This window comes from Oncorhynchus mykiss, chromosome 25 (genome assembly GCF_013265735.2).
Source record: "Oncorhynchus mykiss isolate Arlee chromosome 25, USDA_OmykA_1.1, whole genome shotgun sequence".
Lineage (NCBI taxonomy): Eukaryota > Metazoa > Chordata > Actinopteri > Salmoniformes > Salmonidae > Oncorhynchus > Oncorhynchus mykiss.
Window position 1 is genome coordinate 10,337,189 of NC_048589.1, and position 21,857 is coordinate 10,359,045.

General features: G+C 42.3%; 3 protein-coding genes across 18 annotated transcripts in view; 2 read left to right on the top strand and 1 right to left on the bottom strand.

Moving 5' to 3' along the window:
- asap2a (ArfGAP with SH3 domain, ankyrin repeat and PH domain 2a) overlaps positions 1 to 4,746 on the top strand; it is a 95,780-nt gene extending 91,034 nt beyond the window's left edge. For all 11 annotated transcript variants that reach the window (XM_036963074.1, XM_036963076.1, XM_036963081.1 and 8 more), the window contains one exon: positions 1,717 to 4,746. In XM_036963074.1, the coding sequence (XP_036818969.1) occupies positions 1,717 to 1,791 (75 nt within the window). In that variant the 3' untranslated portion in view covers positions 1,792 to 4,746. The remainder of the gene's footprint in view (positions 1 to 1,716) is intronic.
- itgb1bp1 (integrin beta 1 binding protein 1) lies at positions 4,335 to 17,020 on the bottom strand. 5 transcript variants are annotated; one of them, XM_021584487.2, is made up of 7 exons: positions 12,577 to 12,937; positions 11,880 to 12,008; positions 10,962 to 11,040; positions 10,498 to 10,631; positions 8,525 to 8,617; positions 8,176 to 8,325; positions 4,335 to 6,117 (listed from the first exon to the last, which is right to left on the bottom strand). In XM_021584487.2, the coding sequence occupies exons 2-7, from the start codon at positions 11,949 to 11,951 to the stop codon at positions 6,046 to 6,048; spliced, it is 600 nt and encodes a 199-aa protein (XP_021440162.1). In that variant the 5' UTR covers positions 11,952 to 12,008; positions 12,577 to 12,937; the 3' UTR covers positions 4,335 to 6,045. The 5 variants fall into 5 exon arrangements, with proteins under 5 accessions (XP_021440162.1, XP_021440161.1, XP_021440165.1 ...); XM_021584486.2 differs by having other exon boundaries at positions 11,880 to 12,083; positions 12,577 to 12,726; XM_021584490.2 differs by having other exon boundaries at positions 12,300 to 12,693.
- iah1 (isoamyl acetate hydrolyzing esterase 1 (putative)) lies at positions 13,084 to 20,237 on the top strand. Of its 2 annotated transcripts, XM_021584484.2 has the most exons (8): positions 13,084 to 13,532; positions 13,749 to 13,843; positions 14,775 to 14,872; positions 16,731 to 16,783; positions 18,276 to 18,427; positions 18,576 to 18,737; positions 18,919 to 19,040; positions 19,326 to 20,237. In XM_021584484.2, coding segments are annotated over exons 2-8 (762 nt in total). In that variant the 5' UTR covers positions 13,084 to 13,532; positions 13,749 to 13,842; the 3' UTR covers positions 19,500 to 20,237. The 2 variants fall into 2 exon arrangements, with proteins under 2 accessions (XP_021440159.1, XP_021440160.1); XM_021584485.2 differs by lacking the exons at positions 13,084 to 13,532; positions 13,749 to 13,843; positions 14,775 to 14,872 and adding an exon at positions 14,924 to 16,612.
- Positions 20,238 to 21,857: the final 1,620 nt, after the last annotated feature.

Genomic DNA, 21,857 nt, shown 5'->3' on the forward strand with positions numbered 1-21,857 from the left:
ATGTAATTTACAAAATAGCCTCCCAACACTCTACTCAGCAAATTGGATGCAGTCTATCACAGTGCCATCTGTTTTGTCTCCAAAGCCACATATACTACCCATCGCTGCGACCTGTATGCTCTCGTTGGCTGGCCCTCGCTTTATATTCGTCGCCAAACCCACTGGCTCCAGGTCATCTATAAGTCTTTGCTCGGTAAAGTTGGGTTTGTGCCTTATCTCAGCTCACTGGTCACTATAGCAGCACCCACCCGTAGCACGCTCTCCAGCAGGTATATTTCACTGGTATCCCCCAAAGCCAACTCCTCCTTTGGCTGCCTCTCCTTCCAGTTCTCTGCTGCCAATGACTGGAACGAATTGCAAAAATCACTGAAGCTGGAGACCTATTTCCCTCACTAACTTTAGGCATCAGCTGTCAGTGCAGCTTACTGATCATTGCACCTGTACATAGCCCATCTGTAAATAGCCCACCCAACTACCTCATCCCCATGTTATTTATTGTTTTTGCTCCTTTGCACAGTATCTGGGGAACACGCACAGCGTTGAGATTGCCTGCAATGTCAACAAGCGCAGTCCGATGATGCTGTGATACACCGCCCCAGACCATGACGGACCCTCCACCTCCAAATCGATCCCGCTGCAGAGTCCAGGCCTCAGTGTAACGCTCATTCCTTCGACAATAAACGTGAATCTGACCATCACCCCTGGTGAGACAAAACCGCGACTCGTCAGTGAAGAGCACTTTTTGCCAGTTTTGTCTGGTCCAGCGACAGTGGGTTTGTGCCTATAGGCGACGTTGTTGCCGGTGATGTCTGGTGAGGACCTGCCTTACAACAGGCTTACAAACCCCCAGTCCAGCCTCTCTCCGCCGATTGCAGACAGTCTGAGCACTGGAGGTGTGATGTTCGGACGTGCAGGTGTTGTTACACATGGTCTGCCCCTGCTAGGACGATCAGCTGTCCGTCTTGTCTCCCTGTAGCTCTGTCTTGGGCGTCTCACAGTACGGACATTGCAATTTATTGCCCTTTCCACATCTGCAGTCCTCATGCCTCCCTGCAGCATGCCTAATGCATGTTCACGCAGATGAGCAGGGATCCTGGGCATCTTTCTTTTGGTGTTTTTCAGATTCAGTAGAAAGGCCTCTTTAGTGTCATAACTGTGACCATAATTGCTTACCGTCTGTAAGATGTTAGTGTCTTAATGACCGTTCCACAGGTGCATGTTCATTCATTGTTTACGGTTCATTGAACAAACATGGGAAACGGTGTTTAAACCCTTTACAATGAAGATCTAAGAAGTTATTTGGATTTTTACGAACTATCTTTGAAAGACCGGGTCCTGAAAAAGGGACGTTTTTTTTGTTGTTGCTGAGTTTAGAAACATCTCAAGGATGATCAATGTTAACAGGATGCACCTGAGCTCAATGTCGAGTCTCATAGCAAAGGGTCTGAATACTTATGTAAATAAGTATTTTTTTAAATACATTTGTAATAAGTTTGCTAACATTTCTACAAAACTGTTTTCACTTTGTCATTGTAGGGTGTTGTGTGTATTTAATTCATTTGTATTTGATCTATTTTAGAATAAGGCTGTAACGTAACAAAACCTGGAACAACTCAAGGTCTGAATACTTTCCGAAGGCACTATATGCAAAATGTGTACGTGTTTTGTCCCAAATATCATTGTGTTACGTTGTGCCTCTCTTCTGTTCTCTCCCAGCTGGGCCACATCGAAGGAGAACCTATGAGGAGGGGGGCTTTCCCCGTCACATTTGTACACTTCATCATGGACTGAAGGTCAAAGGTCACCAGAGGTCAACACAGGACCTGGAATGGAAACCATGGAAATGCCCTCCACCTCCCCACATTTCTGTGGCAAAATTATCTTTGTCATCATCAAAGCTTGTGCCTGCACCGACACTAAAGAAGAGTGAAGTGTCGCTGCCCAATGCTTTGGCTATACAGTCTGTTGCCATGACAACAGATACACCCTTTACTCCAGGAATGTCATGTGATGTCATATCACTCTTTTTTAGGCCAAGCCTGCAAAGGCTCGTGGGGAAACTGTGTTTTGACTTCTGACACCATCTGACATAAAAAAAAAAACGATGATTGTAGTAGATAACCTCTTGCAATAAAATGCACTTTCTGCTTATTTATCCTGGTCGCGACATTTAGAGGATTATTGACAAAATGAAGGTTCTGTTAATAACTATTTCACTCTGTTGTTTTGTGAATTGTACAGAAAGTTCTTCAAGGACAGCTGACAGGGACAGTAATGTGTATCTTTAGGATTTCTTTCACTTATTGTTAATGTGAATATAGTCTATATGCTTACATTCCATCTCCTTGCATGGTTAAAAGGTGAACCATTTCTAAACGCTTAACTGCTTAATAGGCAAAGGCATGTCAACTTTATAGCACTCACAATGTGGGAAGCAGACTCAGTGGCGGAGTGGTGCCTGGAGAAGTGGGTATACTATAATTTGGCAAAAAATAAATCCCAAAGGCCTGCTTGGTGAAGGAAAGGCGCCTGTGTGAAAAACTCTATGACAAAAAAATGATAAATCCCATGTTGGTCTTTAACAGTTCAGGAAACCCAACCTGTACTGTGCTAGTAGTCTGATAGTAGGACTACTATTGAAACAAATAAATTAGGCTGTCAACAGAGTCAGAAATATTCAGTCAAACAAATTCTCTGCAAGTCTCACTTTTTAATTGAACATCCAATTTAGTTGTTTTTCTAAGTCCACAACAGGTGCATGTCCAGGTGCATGAATGGACATGCACCTAGTTTACATTAAATGTAGAGTTTTTTTGGAGGGGAAAGCCTTTCCATCTAGGCTACAAGAAGGTGATTAGGCCTATGATTAGCTTTGCTATATTTTTTCCTGTTCCTTAATTATTAAACGTCCAGGTTTCAAACGTCATATTATGGGGCATGTCTTACATTCTTAAAAGTAGCCTATAGTTAAAATCCCACCACATAAACATGGAGGTAATTATTTTATAAAGACATCCTCATATTCCACGCTCCTGTTCTATTGGTTTTTAAATCTTTCATTGTTTAAATCTTTAGATCTCCCCATCTTTCAAAATGTCTCCGTCTATGAAGCCGCTCGCATGTGCAGTGCACATTTTTAAAACTGCGTTTCCCTGCAAATTGCGTTTTGGAACATTTGCGTGTAACCCGACCGCCCACGTGCACATTACTGCGCTTAAAATGTGAAGAAATAATAGTGAATCAACGTTTTAAACTAAACATTCTGATCGGATCCATCAGCCTTATTAATTGATACGGCGTATACCTTCCACCACACTAGCCTACTTTGATATACATAGTGGGATTAAGAAATTGAGGATACGCAACGCCCACGAAAGAAAGTGGGTGTAAGGCTGCGTATACCCACCACTACACCACTCGTTAAACTTAATTAAAAATGGTGCTAACCCAGTAATATGCTAGGAGTCCTCCCCTATGGGTCATCCACTGTCCCCATTTCTAAACAGCCCTTAGTAACAACAGGGGGTTGTCGGGGGTATATTTAGGCCTGTATTTAACTGGGAGAACCCAGGCTCACTATCCTACTGTGTGCGCTGACCTGCATGCATATCAGTTTGAAACAATAGAAGTTACTTACAGCACATCATCTCCATGGCCTAGTGTGGTGCTAGATTTACTGCATTAGCCCATCTGACACCTTTTTACTCTGTTTATAAAATGCCTCATTGTTGCACTTCTTACCCTTTTAGCTATAATATCAATATCATCAGTGAAATGGATGTTGTGAACTATCTTCGCTGCATAGATCACACTTTTAGTTGTGAACCACCATCTTTCTGTGGCCAAAAGTAGTGCACTATTTAGGGAATATGATGCCATTTGGGACATAGACAGTGAGAGAGAGCTCTGCAGAGGGGTTTATGCACCTCATGGGGCAAGTGCTCCTGTCCTGTGGCTTTTTAAAAAAAATCTGTAGTAGACAGCAGGCTACCAAATGGCGCACACAGAGGTACATGTGGACACACATGCACATAGTTGTCATTGTACTAAAAATAACTTGTCCTTTGAGGTGACATTGTAAGGGGGATGGCAATACCAAATGACACACTTGAAAAGGACAATGCAACTACTTTTACTCACACTTACACACACCTACCATAGTATTCAATCTGATTCATAGTGCTCAGCCTAGAATTCTACCATAGTCCACAACTAGCTGGGACCAGCATTAGTTACAGACCACCCTTGTTTTATATATCCTAGGTCCCATACTGAAGAGTATGTTTTAAAATGTAATATTCTTACAAAGCATTTGACGTAATGTCTGACTTTGGTTGCAGAGCAACTCTTCTCTATACATGTTTGATGTTTTATCTTAAATGGGACATACAGTACTCTCAATTGTGAATGAACTACGATAGACGACGACAAGAGGTGTCGCATGTATCTGCCACACCATGTTAACTCACTGGAAATAGGATGGTTCATCTGTAAATGTACATAGATTCTGTTGATATTTAAATGTGTAAAATAAGAGAATGACCTTGGCAGTAACTGTCTTTGAATGCACTGTGGTGACGTGCTGTTTTCCAGCTGGTGTTCAGTGTGTAGTCTAGTAGTGTACACACAAACCAAGGCTGAGAAGCTATTCCATTCACACTCATTGACTCTGGATCACAGCATTGACTCAAACCTATTGTGCAAAATAAATGGGGAAACTGGAATAATAAAATGGAATAATTCCCAGTGTTTTCTTCTCTTGCATTTAAGTGTATTATTGCTTTTCAAAGTGGTTTAAGTGTGTAAATGCTGTGTAGTACGGTGATTTTAAGAGTGCTCGACTACTAAATTTGTAGCTTCCTGGGCAGTACACTAAATATAATAGTAATGCAACGAGCTCCCTCTGGTGGAGAATGGTCAAACCCACTACAGCCCAATCCTATGTATGGTCCATGTCTTCTAACTTGTGTTCTGGTGCCATACCACTACAACCAAGGTTTACATCCACACTGAACTCTATCAGAGAGTACAGCCCGGGATTCAATCTGATCACCGGTTATAGGCATTTCCGTTTTTGAAGGCTGTGTTCTCTCGTCGCGGAGAACCCATTCACAGTAAAAGCTGCATATTGCCTTTTAAAGAACGCCTGTAACCGGCAATCGGATTGAATCGCGATCTATGGAGAGTAAACTAGCTCTGTAATGATGGGCCCCAACGGTATGTGTATACAGTATCTCCTGTGATCTGACTATAACACCGAATGACAGGGTCATTTGGTCCCTCAAGGTAATTTCTTCAGACACAGATGCCAGGCTGGATGCTTCATCAACCTGGAGGATGTAGGACTCATATCCCACAGAGTTGGGGAGGAAGCAGGCATCCCATAAGTCAGTCTGAGAATGACGGGAATACTGGACAGCCTAGCCACCGGAACTGACCTGCTTAAAGGACAAAAACGGGGATCAAAGGAAAAAAAAGACTGCTTGATTCATTCAAATTCCTTTCCTTTATTGTACCATTTTAACAGGTCCAATCCCATCTGGACCAAGGGGAGTATAGGAGGAGTGGTATGGAGAGGGGGATAAGAGGCACAAACATGTATTGATACCATCCCTTTGGTTTGTATAGGGGAGATGAGAAGGGGGTCTACAGCATATTTGTAATGATCTGTTCCTCCATCCATGGTGGAAATACCGACGTACCACGATTACCACTTTCCCCCTTTTATAAAGGAAGTCAGTGGAGTCTCTGGATACAATATTATTATTTGAGACCTAGATAGCAAACGGCCACTTCCTTCCCAAGTACTTTCTAATGTATTTACATTAAATAAGATTAAGTTAGATTAAAGACAAAAATAACCGTACTCATAATGGTCACCTGACGGGTGGATGGTGTGTGTAATCTGTAGGTGGTGTGTGAGAGGTGTTGGAAAGCATGCTGGGTAAGTTGTGACCCTGCTGTAAACTATGGTTTCCAGGCTCCCGATTGGTCATGGCGCTGCGCCCGCGTCAGGATAGTCCCGTCCCTCAGGGCGACAACCTTTCAGGACTTCTCTGATGTCAGCACGCAGTCGAAAGAGGCAGACAGCACCTTGCAGATGGCCTGGGCTTGTTCCTGCACAGAGACGGGGAGAGACAAAAGGAAAATGACTTATGAAACACAGTGTTGGGAGCGATGGTAAATAAAAGCTTATTCCAAATTAAATAAAACTACCTCTGTTTTAAACCAGTTTTTTCAAATCACATTCATCTCTCTACTCTGCCTATCTTGTGCAATCATTAGCACGGGAAGTGGTGTGGGGGTGCTGCACTTTTTTCCCCCACAAAATGTCATTTTTGGGCCCGGGCTGAAGACGTCTATATCTGTCTGCTAATATAGGACTGGTATTTGTGCTTTTAAAAAAAAACTATTTGTATTTGAGGGTTTACCAGCATTTCTAACTTGAGTCAGATAATTATCTGTACAAAACAGTTCATCTGATAATATTTGTGGAATATAAAATACTTGCTTGATATGTTTTCCAGTTTCTTGAAATACTTTGCAAGTGGAACTTATTTCTGTGTAAAAACTGAAATGGTCTATTCGTTCCTTTTACATTTTAGTAGATTCTCTTATCCAGAGGAACTTACAGTAGTGAGTGCACACATTTTCATACTTTTTCGTACTGGTCCCCCATGGTAATCGAACCCCCAACCCTAGCGTTGCATTGCTCTACCAACTGAGCCACATCATCACAAACCACTTGATGTCTCAATGTACTCAATTACTGTATTGTGCATTGTTTTTCATCATGGTGATGTAAAGTCTATAGGTACAAACCTAGATGACCAGCCTATGTACAATACAGTAATGTACATTTACATGAAGTGGTTTGTAGGGATCTTAAATTAATACTGCATAAGTGGTTGTTTTCCATGTTATTTAATCAAGATAAATATTTAATTTGATGTTTTATGTCTCTGCCCATAACTTTGCACCTTTTGATGTAAATATTTGAGGACAGGATTTTGTTGTTTCTAGATTCCATTAGAATGACAATCACAGAAAGGGACAGGGCAACAACTCTTACAATTCCAACTATTGAATCCTGCAAGATACTGTTCCTAACTATATTTTTTGCCAAAGCGGAGATGATGCAAAATACTGTCTATGCCCATACTACAGGTGTGTATATAGAGGTCCACAACCACTAGTAAAGGCCCAGTGCACTACTTTTGTGAGAAAAAAATGTTTGTTCACATTTATTTATTTTTTTGTTCAATTTTTTTTCCCAATGCCTATTTTGTAGGGGGTGCTGCAGCACCCTCGGCACCCCTACTTCCCACGGCTATGGCGCCGATGAGCTCAGGACATACACAGCTATATTTGCATCCCATATTTCAGGTGTCCCGATTTTTCTTTTTACCAAAAAAGAAAAAACATCAATGAATTGAAGCTACAAGAGTGTAGGGCTAATGACAATGGTCATTACACCTTTTGGTGTTTTGTAACAGATGTCTCTCTCCCTTCATCAAATGGTGGGTGCACTGTGCCCTGTTTGGATGTGGGAATGATTTTGGAGAGGACACGCGTGCGCAGGTAGCCTGCTTTTTGAAGTGATTGGTTTGACAATCAGATGAAAATAAAAAGATAAATGTTTGTTTAAATACATCGTCTTTACTTCCTAGCAGCACAAAATTGCATCTTAAACAAATAGGAGAATGGATCAATTAGAGACCCACCCAAAGTTTGAATTTAGGGGTGCTCATTGCCCTATGTAATTCACACACTATTTCAGTCATTTGGCAGATTAGTTTATCCAGAGTGACTGACGCTGACAGTGGGGCCATTGTGAAAGAGACTTGTCTGTCTGAGCCATTGAGGCCTGCTTCCTCAGTCTGCTGCTAATCTTATGAATGGATGAGGGGATCGAGACAGGAAAGCTGTCGCACACACGATAAACAATTATCTCGCATTGCCTTGAGTTTGCCACAAACTGTGGTATGATAACAAGCTTGAGAGCACCAGTTTGTGTGGAACCCAGAATATTGCTGTGAGATTTATCAATATGAGACAGTGTTATTCAGTTGTGTAGTAGTTGGGGGGGGTAGATGAGTAATAGGTGAGTAAATGCTGATCTCAGTTCGTGGTGAATGAAGTAATGCTCCCTATACTTTCAACACACACACTCACCGCGCTGCTGCACTGGTACACCCAGATGCTGCAGTCCTGCTGCTTGGCATCGGTGGTCTTGAGAGCCAGCAGGTTCTTCCCAGCCCCCAGGCCGTCATCATAACAGAGCATCCTCATTATCAGATAGAGAGGGTGGCGGTGCAGAACATCCTATACAGGAACCACAACAATAATACACATGACAAACATCATTATAACAGCAGACAGACAATCATGTAGAGCGGGAAACAGTGGAGAATGTCCGACTTCGGGAACGTTGCAACAACAAGTTCCAACTAGAAAGGTCAAGGTTCAGTAGAAACTTTTGGGACGCTAGAGCATTTCTAAACATGGAAATGGATTCACTCACACATTGATCCATGGAGGCCACTTTGACTCCATACTTGGACACTCCCAGTACCATTTCCTCCTCTCCAGGCACAAACGGCAGCTTTCCATCTTGCTATGAAAGGAACACGACAGATACTCTTTGTACATATAGAGTGACTCGTTAAGGAGGAAACAGAGGCTGCCTCTGCCTCACACCACTCCAACATTAATCTACATCACCATCATCAAATTGAGTGATTATACGGTGATGAATTGGTCTCCACTGCACTGCATTGAACCTGTATGTATAGTACTGCATTGAACCTGTATGTATAGTACTGCATTGAACCTGTATGTATAGTACTGCATTGAACCTGTATGTATAGTACTGCATTGAACCTGTATGTATAGTACTGCATTGAACCTGTATGTATAGTACTGCATTGAACCTGTATGTATAGTACTGCATTGAACCTGTATGTATAGTACTGCATTGAACCTGTATGTATAGTACTGCATTGAACCTGTATGTATAGTACTGCATTGAACCTGTATGTATAGTACTGCATTGAACCTGTATGTATAGCACTGCATTGAACCTGTATGTATAGCACTGCATTGAACCTGTATGTATAGCACTGCATTGAACCTGTATGTATAGTACTGCATTGAACCTGTATGTATAGTACTGCATTGAACCTGTATGTGTAGTACTGCATTGAACCTGTATGTATAGTACTGCATTGATTAGAGGTCGAACGATTATGATTTTTCAATGCCGATACCGATTATTGGAGGACCAAAAAAAAGCCGATACCAATTAATCGGCCGAATTTTACATATATATTTGTAATAATGACAATTAAAACAATACTGAATGAACACTTATTTTAACTTAATATAATACATCAATAAAATCAATTTAGTCTCAAATAAATAATGAAACGTGTTCAATTTGGTTTAAATAATGCAAAAACAAAATGTTGGAGAAGAAAGTAAAAGTGCAATATGTGCCATGTAAGAAAGCAAACGTTTCAGTTCCTTGCTCAGAACATGAGAACCTATGAAAGCTGGTGGTTCCTTTTAACATGAGTCTTCAATATTCCCAGGTAAGAAGTTTTAGGTTGTAGTTATTATAGGACTATTTCTCTCTATACGATTTGTATTTCATATGCCTTTGACTATTGGATGTTCTAATAGGTACTTTAGTATTGCCAACCTAATCTCGGGAGTTGATAGGCTTGAAGTCATAAACAGCGCAATGCTTGAAGCACAACGAAGAGCTGCTGGCAAATGCAGGAAAGTGCTGTTTGAATGAATGCTTACGAGCCTGCTGCTGCCTACCACCGCTCAGTCAGACTGCTCTAGCAAATCATAGACTTAATTAGAATATAATGACACAGAAATACGAGCCTTAGGTCATTAATATGGTCAAATCCAGAAACTATCATTTCGAAAACAAAACGTTTATTATTTCAGTGAAATACGAAACCGTCCCGTTTAAAAATATATACTTGTATATTGATTTTAAGAAAGGCATGGATGGTTATGGTTAGGTACACATTGGTGCAACGACAGTGCTTTTCTGGCGAATGCGCTTGTTAAATCACCCGCTTGGCGAAGTAGGCTGTGATTCAATGATAAATTAACAGGCACCGCATCAATTATATGCAACGCAGGACAAGCTAGATAAACTAGTGATATCATCAACCATGTGTAGTTAACTAGCGATAATGTTAAGATTGATTGTTGTTTATAAGATACGTTTAATGCTAGCTAGCACCTTACCTTGGCTCCTTGCTGCACTCGCATAACAGGTAGTCAGCCTGCCACGCAGTCTCCTCGTGGAGTGCAATGTAATTGGCCATAGTCGGTGTCCAAAAATGTTGATTACAGATTTATTATGAAAACTTGAAATCGGCCCTAATTAATCGGCCATTCCGATGACCTCTAATTCTGATGGGCCCCATACTTTACATCCCAGATTTGAAGGTGTTTCCAGGTTTTTCTTACCTGGGCTGCATCAATGTAGTTGATGAGTTCCAGAGGCTCCTGCAGGGTCTTACTCATCTCAAACGGCAGCTTCTCTATGGCTCCGACATACTTCACCCTGAACTCAGCACACGTCTCTGACGCAGCACTGTTACCTAAAGTTCACAGTTCAATCATCCGCCGGCATTACCACTGGGTCATGAAGGTGTTCGTTAGGCATCAAACGGAAGAAAATTAAGTGAAACAGGGAGGGACTACCAACAAGACACACATTTTAGTCGTCCATTGCAAAACCTCTTGAAATATTTTGTTGCATGCCCTACAATGCACAAGAGCCAGTTCTGAAAGGACTTGACATGAATATTAATGGAACCTTTCCGGCCCCTTGATCTGACTGTTAGTGAATAGGAAGGAAAGGAGATGAGGAAACTAGCCGAGGTCATTTCAGAGAATTGAGATGTGGCCATGGTTGTAGGTTTTCTTACCTGAGCTCTTGGTCGAGTCTGTGTCGAGGCTAGCTACAGTACTGGACCTGGAGAGACCTCCCAAACTGGAGTCTACTGACTAAAGGGAGGAGAGAGAAAAGCACACCATCTCACCATATTGTCTTGGGAAATGTTACATGATCGGCTGAAACGTTGACCAAATCGCAGAGGTCATGGTTTCTGCTGCAATATTTGTGTATGAGAAAGAAGGAAACACATACTCCAACCACTAATGAATAGAGTTTAAGTGAAAAATGTGAAAATAACTCGAGCAGACGTCAATTCAGGAGTCCTTGACAGCATGCAAGACCTCCTTAATAAACAGAGTCATGTACCCATCAGCAATGTAATCAGAGAGGACAGCTGTGCAGTAAGTGAATCGATGGTAATAAAGAGTCGTTTCTCCATCCGATCAATTCCGCCCCTTCGGCTCAACCATCTTAGCACTTGTTTGTTATTCACCAGATGGGAAGGCATCTCGTATGAGACATGATTACTTTGTCCAGACAGAGCTCACTTTTAACATGAATAAAAGCCACTGTCAGATGTGAGCGATCTTCTTATGAGGTTACAATCGGTCTAACCCGTCTGTCCGTGTATCTGTCTGCCTGCCCGTCCGTCTGTCTGCCTCCAGTATTTTATGACTGCGGCTGCTTTTGTATTCTAAGACTGTTGTCTCCATGGTGAATTATTTACCAAGGACAACTAGCATCCCCCCCAGAGACTATGTAGACTGTTGAACGCAACACAAGGGAAGCGCAAAGGAAGCTCCCTATTGGAGGACTAGGTGGAGCTCCTGATTACAGCTATCCTCTTCAGATCAACTGGAGGGCATCAAGGGACGAGAGAAGATCCACATTTTCTGGGTTTGGAATGTAGACCACGACAGTGTAGTCTGTAATGTAAATAACGGCCCACCTTGCTCTTGGTACTGATCTCACTGCTCTGGGAGCTGCTGCTGCTGTGACGCTTTTTGACCTTCCGGAACATTCTTCACCATGACGCCAACACTCCACCAGCCCCCAGCTCCCTTGCAGACACCACTGTCTGGTGAAGACAAGGAGATTTTGTTTTGATGGTCCCAGCACTACACAGGGCAATCCATGTGAATTGGCTTGTGGTCTACAGAGAATAGAGAATGAGATGAACCCTTCCACCAGTTGTATTACAAAGTTATTACAAAGAATAGTAATATTTACCTCCGAAATAAAACATAATACATTTGAAATATACGTTTATGAAATGGAATTCCATACATAAATATTGTGTGACATTATGAGACTAACAGCTGCCGCAGTGAATGCATAATATTCAAGTCCTGCATACTACCACTCCCACCGTCACAACTTTCTCCAACTTATTAAGAATCAACAGGCTGACACACGCGCGTCCCTGCCAATGGTGTCTGGAGTCGGCTGGCACTCAATGAAAGTCCATTGTCCGGAACTTTGTCAATGAATGCCCCGTGTAACGGAAACCGGTTGTTATGATAAACAATTTACCCCACCCACACCCTTATCGACGCATCCGCTCACGCTCAAAAAGGTTGAAATGATCGTGCATTTTTACAGAAAATGGCAAACGGGAGCACTACGCACAAACACACAGGGCATACCTCAGTTTGAAACTTGTTCTAAGCCAGTTGAGGGCTGTTTTGGGGGGGTGTTGTTCATCAAAGGAGCAGGGCTGTGGCTCTTTCTGTGTAGGCGAGAGTGCGACTTGCAAAGACACTTCACTTCCTCTGCAGTTCCACCCAACACCACATTAAAGGGGACGCAACTTAGTTATGTTTGTATCAATATTGTCAACTTTGTTACTTTGTAACAAATAACGAGGCCGCTCACCCACAGTGCAACGTTGTAACAGAGTATGAACATTAATTGATACTTTTGTTTCAGCTGCCACAAACACGAGTCTACGGTGTGATGTTCTTTTTAAAACCGTGATTGAATTGAGCGCTAAAACTAAAAAGTTCTAAACCCATGTATATTCAGTATCTATCAATCCAAATATGAAAAAGTTTTCTAAGATGAGCAAATCGTGTAATTACGTCGGAACTAAAAAGATGGCTTTGAGTGTTCTTCGGTCTTGTTTTGACGACATGTGTGCGCCAGGCGGAAGTTCATACAAACATACGTCTGGAGGGATAACTCAATGGAGAGCATCATCATGATCCAGGTCCTGTTTTTATTATATAAATACTGTACTACTGCTATGAACGTAAAGCAGATATATCGGAAACCCACGGAGAATAGGGACCAGTGTTGTGCCGAAAATCATCACCCCCCCACCTTAATGTTGTGGCTAGTGTCGAACAACCATGGCGGAATTATTATCCTTACACTTTCAAAAATCGTAGTCGAATAAGATATGGGAGAGATTACGAATTTAGGTAAAGATATTCATTTATAGACTAATACAAATCAGTAGCGAATTTAGGTACGGGCGACATCTTACCGGGGTCGGCACTATCGGCCCCGGGTGCGGGCGGGCGCTGAATGGGGGGTTCGCCCAGCTTAACACGCCGGGCACGTCCTTGGTGCAGCCATGATCGAGATTTCTGGAGCTACGGTAGGGAGTGGATTGAAGTATTGTGATGATTGAACTTCTTAGTTTGTGTTTAGGTTTCCTCTGAAGTACACAACTGTACACAATATACTTACTGTATGCTGTGATATTGTTGTGTTGTAGTTTTTCTATTCTAATGCCCGTCTCTGGTCATCATAATGACAGTCCTCTGTGTTGGGGGTGAATTATTCAACAACAACAAATTCTCTCTCTCCCTAGCTGTATTCTCTCGCCAGGAGGACAGACATCTAATGGCTGCCGAAGTCCCCAGTGTCAAACCTGACATCCTCCTCATATTATGTAACCAATAGTCAGTAAGCACTGTGCTATTTTATCCTTTACACATTGGCAGATGGGTTCAAACATTTCTCTCTCTCTCTCGTCCACATATGGCTCTCACGTCCAAGAAAAAAATGGAGGTGTGTGAGGCTCGCTTCTGTAACACGGTCCATGACATAGTGAACAGGGACGCCCGCTGTCTCATATGGTCGTTATGTCCATATTCCACATATGGATCAATAATGTCTGGGAGATTAACTTGGGAGACACCAATTAAAACCGCTCTCAATGATGAAGCTGGGTCCCAGACTCGAGCGTTCCCTGTCTCTGACGTTTCGTCCCCACTCGGTCTCTCCAGAGTATGCACCACTGTGACAACATAGGTCCCGGTGTGGTGATGGTGTCTCCAGGTATGATGCAGAGTGGCCTGTCCAGGGAGCTGTTTTGAGAGGTGGTGCACCGACAAGAGGAACGGGGTCCTCATCGCAGGCTAACGTGTGGAGGGGACCTTGGCCATGACTTAGCATGTACGGCTAAGTCATATAATCATACAGTCTTTTAGCCTGAGTGCCAGCATGTTTCTGCTTTAGCCTAGCTGGCATTGTCTACAACAAGGTAATAATGCACTGTAGCGTCATTAACAGGCTATTGTTCACACGTTGTTCCCGCAATGGAGCCTGGTTCTTCTGACTGTATCCATAGGTAGCATAGTGTTTAGAGCATTGGACTAGTAACCGAAAGGTTGCAAGATCGAATCCCCGGGCTGACAAGGTAAAAATCTGTTGTTCTGCCCCTGAACAAGGCAGTTGACCCACTGTTCCTAGGCCGTCATGGAAAATAAGAATTTGTTCTTAACCGACTTGCCTATTTAAATAAAGGTAAAATAAAATGCTCCCTAGACTACACAGACCTGGCCATGAGCACAGACCCAGGCCATCACATTCGCTATACCCTACTCTGTGCTAGTGGGTCAGCTGAGAAACATCATTGAGGATTTGGAAGCTACAGAAAAGACCCTCAAGAACATCACACTGGTGCATGAGACAGGCATGGTGACGCTGGAGGTGAGCATGTTGTAGTCTGGGTCTTGACTAACGTTTTCTGTCACAAAACATTTTCTGTCATGTGCTCTAATGAACATGACACAATGATGTTCACATCAGGCAATGCTTCTTGCAGTATCAATAACAATGTATTTGTGATGTCTGAGATTGTTGAGAAACTGGAATGTTTTCATCCATGTTTCTCTGTCGTCCACTAGTTTATTGCCAACCCGTTGAATGACATGCACACTGATGCAGTCACTACTGTTGTGTTGGAAGTCCAGTCTAACCCTAGCTCAGAAAGGTGTGGCCATTGACTTTGACCTTTACCAGTATCCACTTGCCTTAATTGTCCCTTCCGGGGAATAAATAAAGTTTTATTGTATTGAAACTATCACACAAGCATGTACGCACAGCTATTTTAAAGAAGGTCTCTCTGAACGAGATGATGGACCTGGCAGTGCAGCGTCTCTACGACGCCCTCAACCCTGTCGTATGAGGGGTACAACCAGAGACATACATAATTGGGTTCAAAGAACCCCTGAAAGGGGTCATCCTGCAGCTACCTGAAGCAGGTGTCTGTTCCTCCGCAGACCTCCAACCCCCGTGCCTGATAGTTGTTTAATCCTAGGATCATTTTACCGTCGGAAATCTACGTTAATCATTAGGGGGGGAAATGAAGAATGGAAGTCCAGAAGAAATGTCATCCTACTCCGCCCTTACTCTCACTGATACTTCTAGAATGGATAGACTACTTGAGGGACAGCAGTGGCTGTCTGGATCTGGTTATGCTATTAAAGATGGGTGACCACTAAAGTTCACTGCATTCTGTAACTAAGCATTGAGATGCATGGCTCAAATGCACTGATTTGTTTGGACATTTTGTAGAAAAAAAAATATGTTGATATATATTGGGTATAGAAACAGCCAAATAGTGTTTGATCAGCAGTATTATCAGTGATAGTGAACTGAAAGCAAGCAGGTGTGGTTGCTGAGTTAATTAATCAATTAACATCCCATCGTGCTTAGGGTCATGTATAAAAATGCTGGGCAGGCCATTATTTTGGCTACCATGGCTATGCCCCCATAGGATGACAAGACCCCCATCCACAGGGCACGAGTGGTTTGATGAGCATGAAAACTATACAAACCATATGCCATGGCTGTCTCGGTCATCTGATCTCAACCCAACTGACCACTTATGGGAGATTCTGGAGTGGTGCCTGAGACAGTGTTTTCCACCACCATAAACAAAACACCAAATTAAGGAATTTCCCGTGGAATAATGGTGTTCACATCCCTCCAATAGAATTCGAAACACTTGTAGAATCTATGCCAAGATGCATTAAAGTTGGTCTGGTTTGTGGTGACCCAACGCCCTATTAAGATACTTTAGGTTGGTTCTGTATCTATGTTTGGAATGTTGTTTGAAAACTTGTGATCTTGTTTGTCATTATGAAAGTGTATTTATTTTATAGTAAAGAAAATGTATGTCATTCATCAAAATAGTGAAATAAACAACAAAAAGGCGACTTGTCAAATTATTTTACTCTGCCATTATTATTTTCACCTTCCACCTCCACACGGTAGATGGCGCAATTTAGCATGCGAACGTCTATCATTCAGTCAGCACTGCTTTCATTTCTAAATCTGAAAGTATAAAGTTAGCTCTCGGCTCAACATTTGAACTAGCGAGCAATGTCCAAAATCAAGAACATAATTTGGCCTCAAGTGATTTTATTTGGCGACTCGATCACACAGGTACATTTTCTCATTCAGAAACGATTTGTTTGCAGGGTTTCGTCCATTCACCAATCGGGTTAGCTTGCTAGCTAGCAACTTGACAGTTCACCTCTCACTTCTTGTTGATTTGTTTCAGTTTTCATTCCAACCGAATGGATGGGGTTCCGAAATTGCTAATCAACTAGCCAGGTGAGTCATTTGACATTTTCGCACATGGAATACTTTTAAATAGTTGCACTCACCATTCCTACATGCATTTCATAGGGATGGCAGGTTGCCCGTAGTCGTTTCATGTCATTTCAGGAAGCCCATGACACCTCCCATCACAGATTGTACAGAAATGGTTTCTGTAGTTAGAAACATAAGATTTGCATTCCTGCAACACTATTTTGTTGACATTTAATTTGATCTATGAGAAATTAAGCTAATTGATTGCTCCCAAATGTTCCATTTTTAATTGACAGGATTCAATAACTATGGTAACCAACATAAGATTTGGACCCAACTTCTTCCTCCCGTTGAGAACACAAGGAACCATTGAAATTGTAAAAAGCCACCCACGGACCCCTCCACATCAATCCCACCCCAACAACCAGTATACAGTATCAGTTCTCTGTCTGAACTAGCTACAATTTATAACGGGAAAATGTGATTCTCCATTACAGGATAGGTACTGTTTGGTGAAGCACAGATCATTTACCACTAACCTTAACTTGGCAATGTTATCATCGATCTCGATTCTGCCAAACATGTATCTTCTAAAATGTGGTTCGTGGCAGGTGGTTCGTTTGAATTTGGAAAATGCTCAGATACTCAAATTATTTGCTCCATGAAGTAATCCTAAAGTGTGTACGCTGCCATCTTTTCTATTTCAAATCCTCTCTCATTGATCGAGATGGATTACTTCATGGAGCAAAGCATTTATGTATTTTAATAACAGAGCATTTTCTACATTTTTAAAATGAACCAAAGGTTTTTTTTGTCTGGTCAGACTGCTGATGTGTTGTGCACTGAAGTCCACAAGTGAATGGGAAAGGTGAGAGGAGGAGAGCATGTAGATAGATGCGAGAAGGAATTGTATATACAACGAGCTGTTTGTATGTGTCTGGTATGAAAGTGAAGTGTTTGCGTGTGATCAGGGTTGTATTCATTGCTCCAATTCTGTTGAACTAAACAGGGATAAACATACCCACATTTGTCTTATAGAAATTCTCATTTACAATTGTTGGAATAATAATTACACTCTAGATCAGCTAGATGCTGGCAAGAGTGGGGCGGTATTGAATGTGTCACAGTCTGTCACCTTGATTACTCAAAATTCTCTCGACCTGTGCACCTACGTTGTAAATTCATAGGCTAGGCTATACCAACCTCATGATGGGTACAGGGAAAATGTTAGTATCATGTAGTGGCCTAAACCTATTGATATTACATTGAACTGGGTGAATGGAATATGAATGAGAGTCAATATGGTGTAATAGAAATAAGGCTATGCTCATAAATCAAATAATCATCCTCCCTCGTCTTTAAACGGCACCAACCGCCACTGATATAAACCCTGTATCAGTGGTTAGGGGCAACTTCCTGTTCTGAGAATGGGGTAGGGTATACTGGAGTGATGCATTTTGATGTGTGCTAAATTAGGCCAAATTGATCAAACAATGTCACCTTTGTCCACTAGAAAATGTGACGTTGTGAACAGAGGGTTGTCAGGCTACAACTCCAGGTGGGCAAAGATTGTCTTGCCTCGCCTCATCTCCAAGGACAGTGCTTCAAGCAACCACATAGCTGCTGTCACGGTCTTCTTTGGTGCCAACGACTGTGCTTTAGAAGGTAGGGAAAGTGCAACCTGTTACTCTCTAGCCAAGTGCTGGGCGGGCACAAAACCCTGCGCACCCTTTGTGTTCCTTAGAACCAGGATTGACAAACACTGCTCTTGCCGATTATTAGGAGATCTGATGTTGTCTCATTCTTTCTTTAGATAAGAACCCACAGCAGCACATCCCATTGCAGGAGTATTCCGAGAACCTGAAGGACATTGTCAAACACCTGGGGTCTGTGGGTGTGTCTGCAGACAAGGTCATCTTCATCACTCCTCCACCTCTGCATGAGCCAGCCTGGGAGAAGGAGTGTGTCCTGAAAGGTTAAAGAACACACACCCGCCAGATACACTGAAGACAAGTCCTAATTCTTGCTCCTGAGCAATCCCATAACATTGGCCCGATGGCCTCAAACAGATTATTGCATTTTGAGGACTTGAATGCTGTAGTGTTTGTGGTGCTGTAGTTCTATTTGGCTTCTATATGTCTGTTCTCGCCCTACAGGCAGTGCTCTGAACCGTCTCAACTCTGTGGCTGGCCAGTATGCCCAGGCCTGTGTGCAGGCTGCCGGTCAGTGTGGGGCAGACGTGCTGGACCTCTGGACTCTCATGCAGAAAGATGGACAGGTGAGACAACCAATGGAATACTTGTCATTTTGATGTTACCGTTGCTCAGCTTTGTGGACAACGCACCATTGCAAGGTAATTCTCTATCGAGCCCAACATCAGCAAGCGTATACGGTGAACCTCGGCGGGAACGTTTGCCTTTTGGAAAGTGCATTGCTGACAAGGCACTATTGGATTGAACCCCGGCCCTACTCTAGTCATGTAACACTAATTTAGTGATTTTTGGTAGTAGCGATGTAACTTTGTCAACATGTCAGTAATTGAAAACAATTCTCTTTCTCGCAGGACTTCACAGGCTACCTCTCAGACGGGCTCCATCTCTCTGAGAAGGGGAACCAGTTTGTGTCACAGCATCTGTGGACGCTGTTGAAGAGCAGGGTGGAGGAGTTGCCCTTCATCCTGCCTTACTGGGGCGACGTAGACCCTAAACAGCCAGAGAGCGGTCTACTGTGTGACTGATGGCCCTCAGGCTGAGTGAGAGGGTGAAGGGGCCTCAGGTCCACACAGTTATGTCCACTGGTCGGCTACGGTAATGGGATGGAATCAGTCCTCATTCCATACGACGGAAATATATAAAACCACGATATGACATGTTTTAAATGTTATTTTTAAAATTCCTGAGGTCTGTTTTGAAACACATTCTTTATTTTTTAGAATGTGTGTGTTCACTGTAAGCAAGAAGCCAGTTTCAAGTGGGCATACACATTTTATTCATCCAGGTCATTGAGTACACCCTGCACATGAAACAGGACAGTCAGAAGACATATGGAGTCGAGTTTCCCCTCGCATCTCAGAGCTAATACTATGATGTAGGCTTATACTCACGATATCTGTGGACAATAGGCTATTATAACAAAGCTGCAGAATGCCCTTGGCCCACAAGCAAACATTACAACATATACGCAAGTACTCATCACCTAATATACAGGAAATGGTGAAAAGATTCTACAAGCTGATAGGTATTCATTCATCATTGGCACAAGAATATTCCAAAGAAGGGCTTACGGAGCTTAGAAATAGCAGTTCCCATTAGTAAGCACAATTTTCATCTGGGGTGATAGTGACATTCCCGTTGCCTACAGTACATACAGAAATAAGTATCAGTGGTCAAAATGAAAACATTTAGGCTCAACTTCAGAAATAAGGCACTAGTGTTGTGGATTTTTTTTTAAATTAAATAAATCAGAAGTTGGTCAACAAATAATGTCTGAATGCAATGAATGAACAGTCCCTCATCTTCCAATGTGTTGTATGAAGGGTGAAATAACTTGACTTTTGCAACATTTGGGATGAAGAACAAAGTTCATAGGTCACAACAGTGTAATCAACAAGGCCATATACAACAATATAAAAACAGTTTCAGAATTATTTCACTACAAATGGAACAGAACCAATACTTGAATAGAGTGGAGACAACGGTTAGGTAGGTTTGATGCACTGATTTCACCTGGTATTCTGCCCAGAATAACTACTAGTCTGGACCTCGTCAGTCGGTACCCTTTTCACAAATCTTCTTTTCCTTTTGGGTTTAAATGACCAGAGAACAATATCTTCCTGGGCATCAGTTCAACCAGCCCTCTCCGTTTTAACACTACCCTTAGACATCCATTTAACAGCTGAATTCCCTACGGCAATATTACATGCATGGTTAACGAGGTGAATTTTTTTTGGGGGGGGGGGGACTGTGGAAAAACCAGGCAATATCAGAAATAAAAGGCAAATCATTTTCTTTACTGACATGAAAGTGAGGTGACTAAAACAGACATTTACAACGGCACATTTGACTTTTTAACCTTAGCAATGATTCTAAGACGACACACTAAGCCTAACCAATAGTTCACAGTCATGGCAGTGGTACAGTGCCTTGCGAAAGTATTCGGCCCCCTTGAACTTTGCGACCTTTTGTCCCATTTCAGGCTTCAAACAAAGATATAAAACTGTATTTTTTTGTGAAGAATCAACAACAAGTGGGACACAATCATGAAGTGGAACGACATTTATTGGATATTTCAAACTTTTTTAACAAATCAAAAACTGAAAAATTGGGAGTGCAAAATTATTCAGCCCCTTTACTTTCAGTGCAGCAAACTCTCTCCAGAAGTTCAGTGAGGATCTCTGAATGATCCAATGTTGACCTAAATGACTAATGATGATAAATACAATCCACCTGTGTGTAATCAAGTCTCCGTATAAATGCACCTGCACTGTGATAGTCTCAGAGGTCCGTTAAAAGCGCAGACAGCATCATGAAGAACAAGGAACACACCAGGCAGGTCCGAGATACTGTTGTGAAGAAGTTTAAAGCCGGATTTGGATACAAAAAGATTTCCCAAGCTTTAAACATCCCAAGGAGCACTGTGCAAGCGATAATATTGAAATGGAAGGAGTATCAGACCACTGCAAATCTACCAAGACCTGGCCGTCCCTCTAAACTTCCAGCTCATACAAGGAGAAGACTGATCAGAGATGCAGCCAAGAGGCCCATGATCACTCTGGATGAACTGCAGAGATCTACAGCTGAGGTGGGAGACTCTGTCCATAGGACAACAATCAGTCGTATATTGCACAAATCTGGCCTTTATGGAAGAGTGGCAAGAAGAAAGCCATTTCTTAAAGATATCCATAAAAAGTGTTGTTTAAAGTTTGCCACAAGCCACCTGGGAGACACACCAAACATGTGGAAGAAGGTGCTCTGGTCAGATGAAACCAAAATTTAACTTTTTGGCAACAATGCAAAACGTTATGTTTGGCGTAAAAGCAACACAGCTGAACACACCATCCCCACTGTCAAACATGGTGGTGGCAGCATCATGGTTT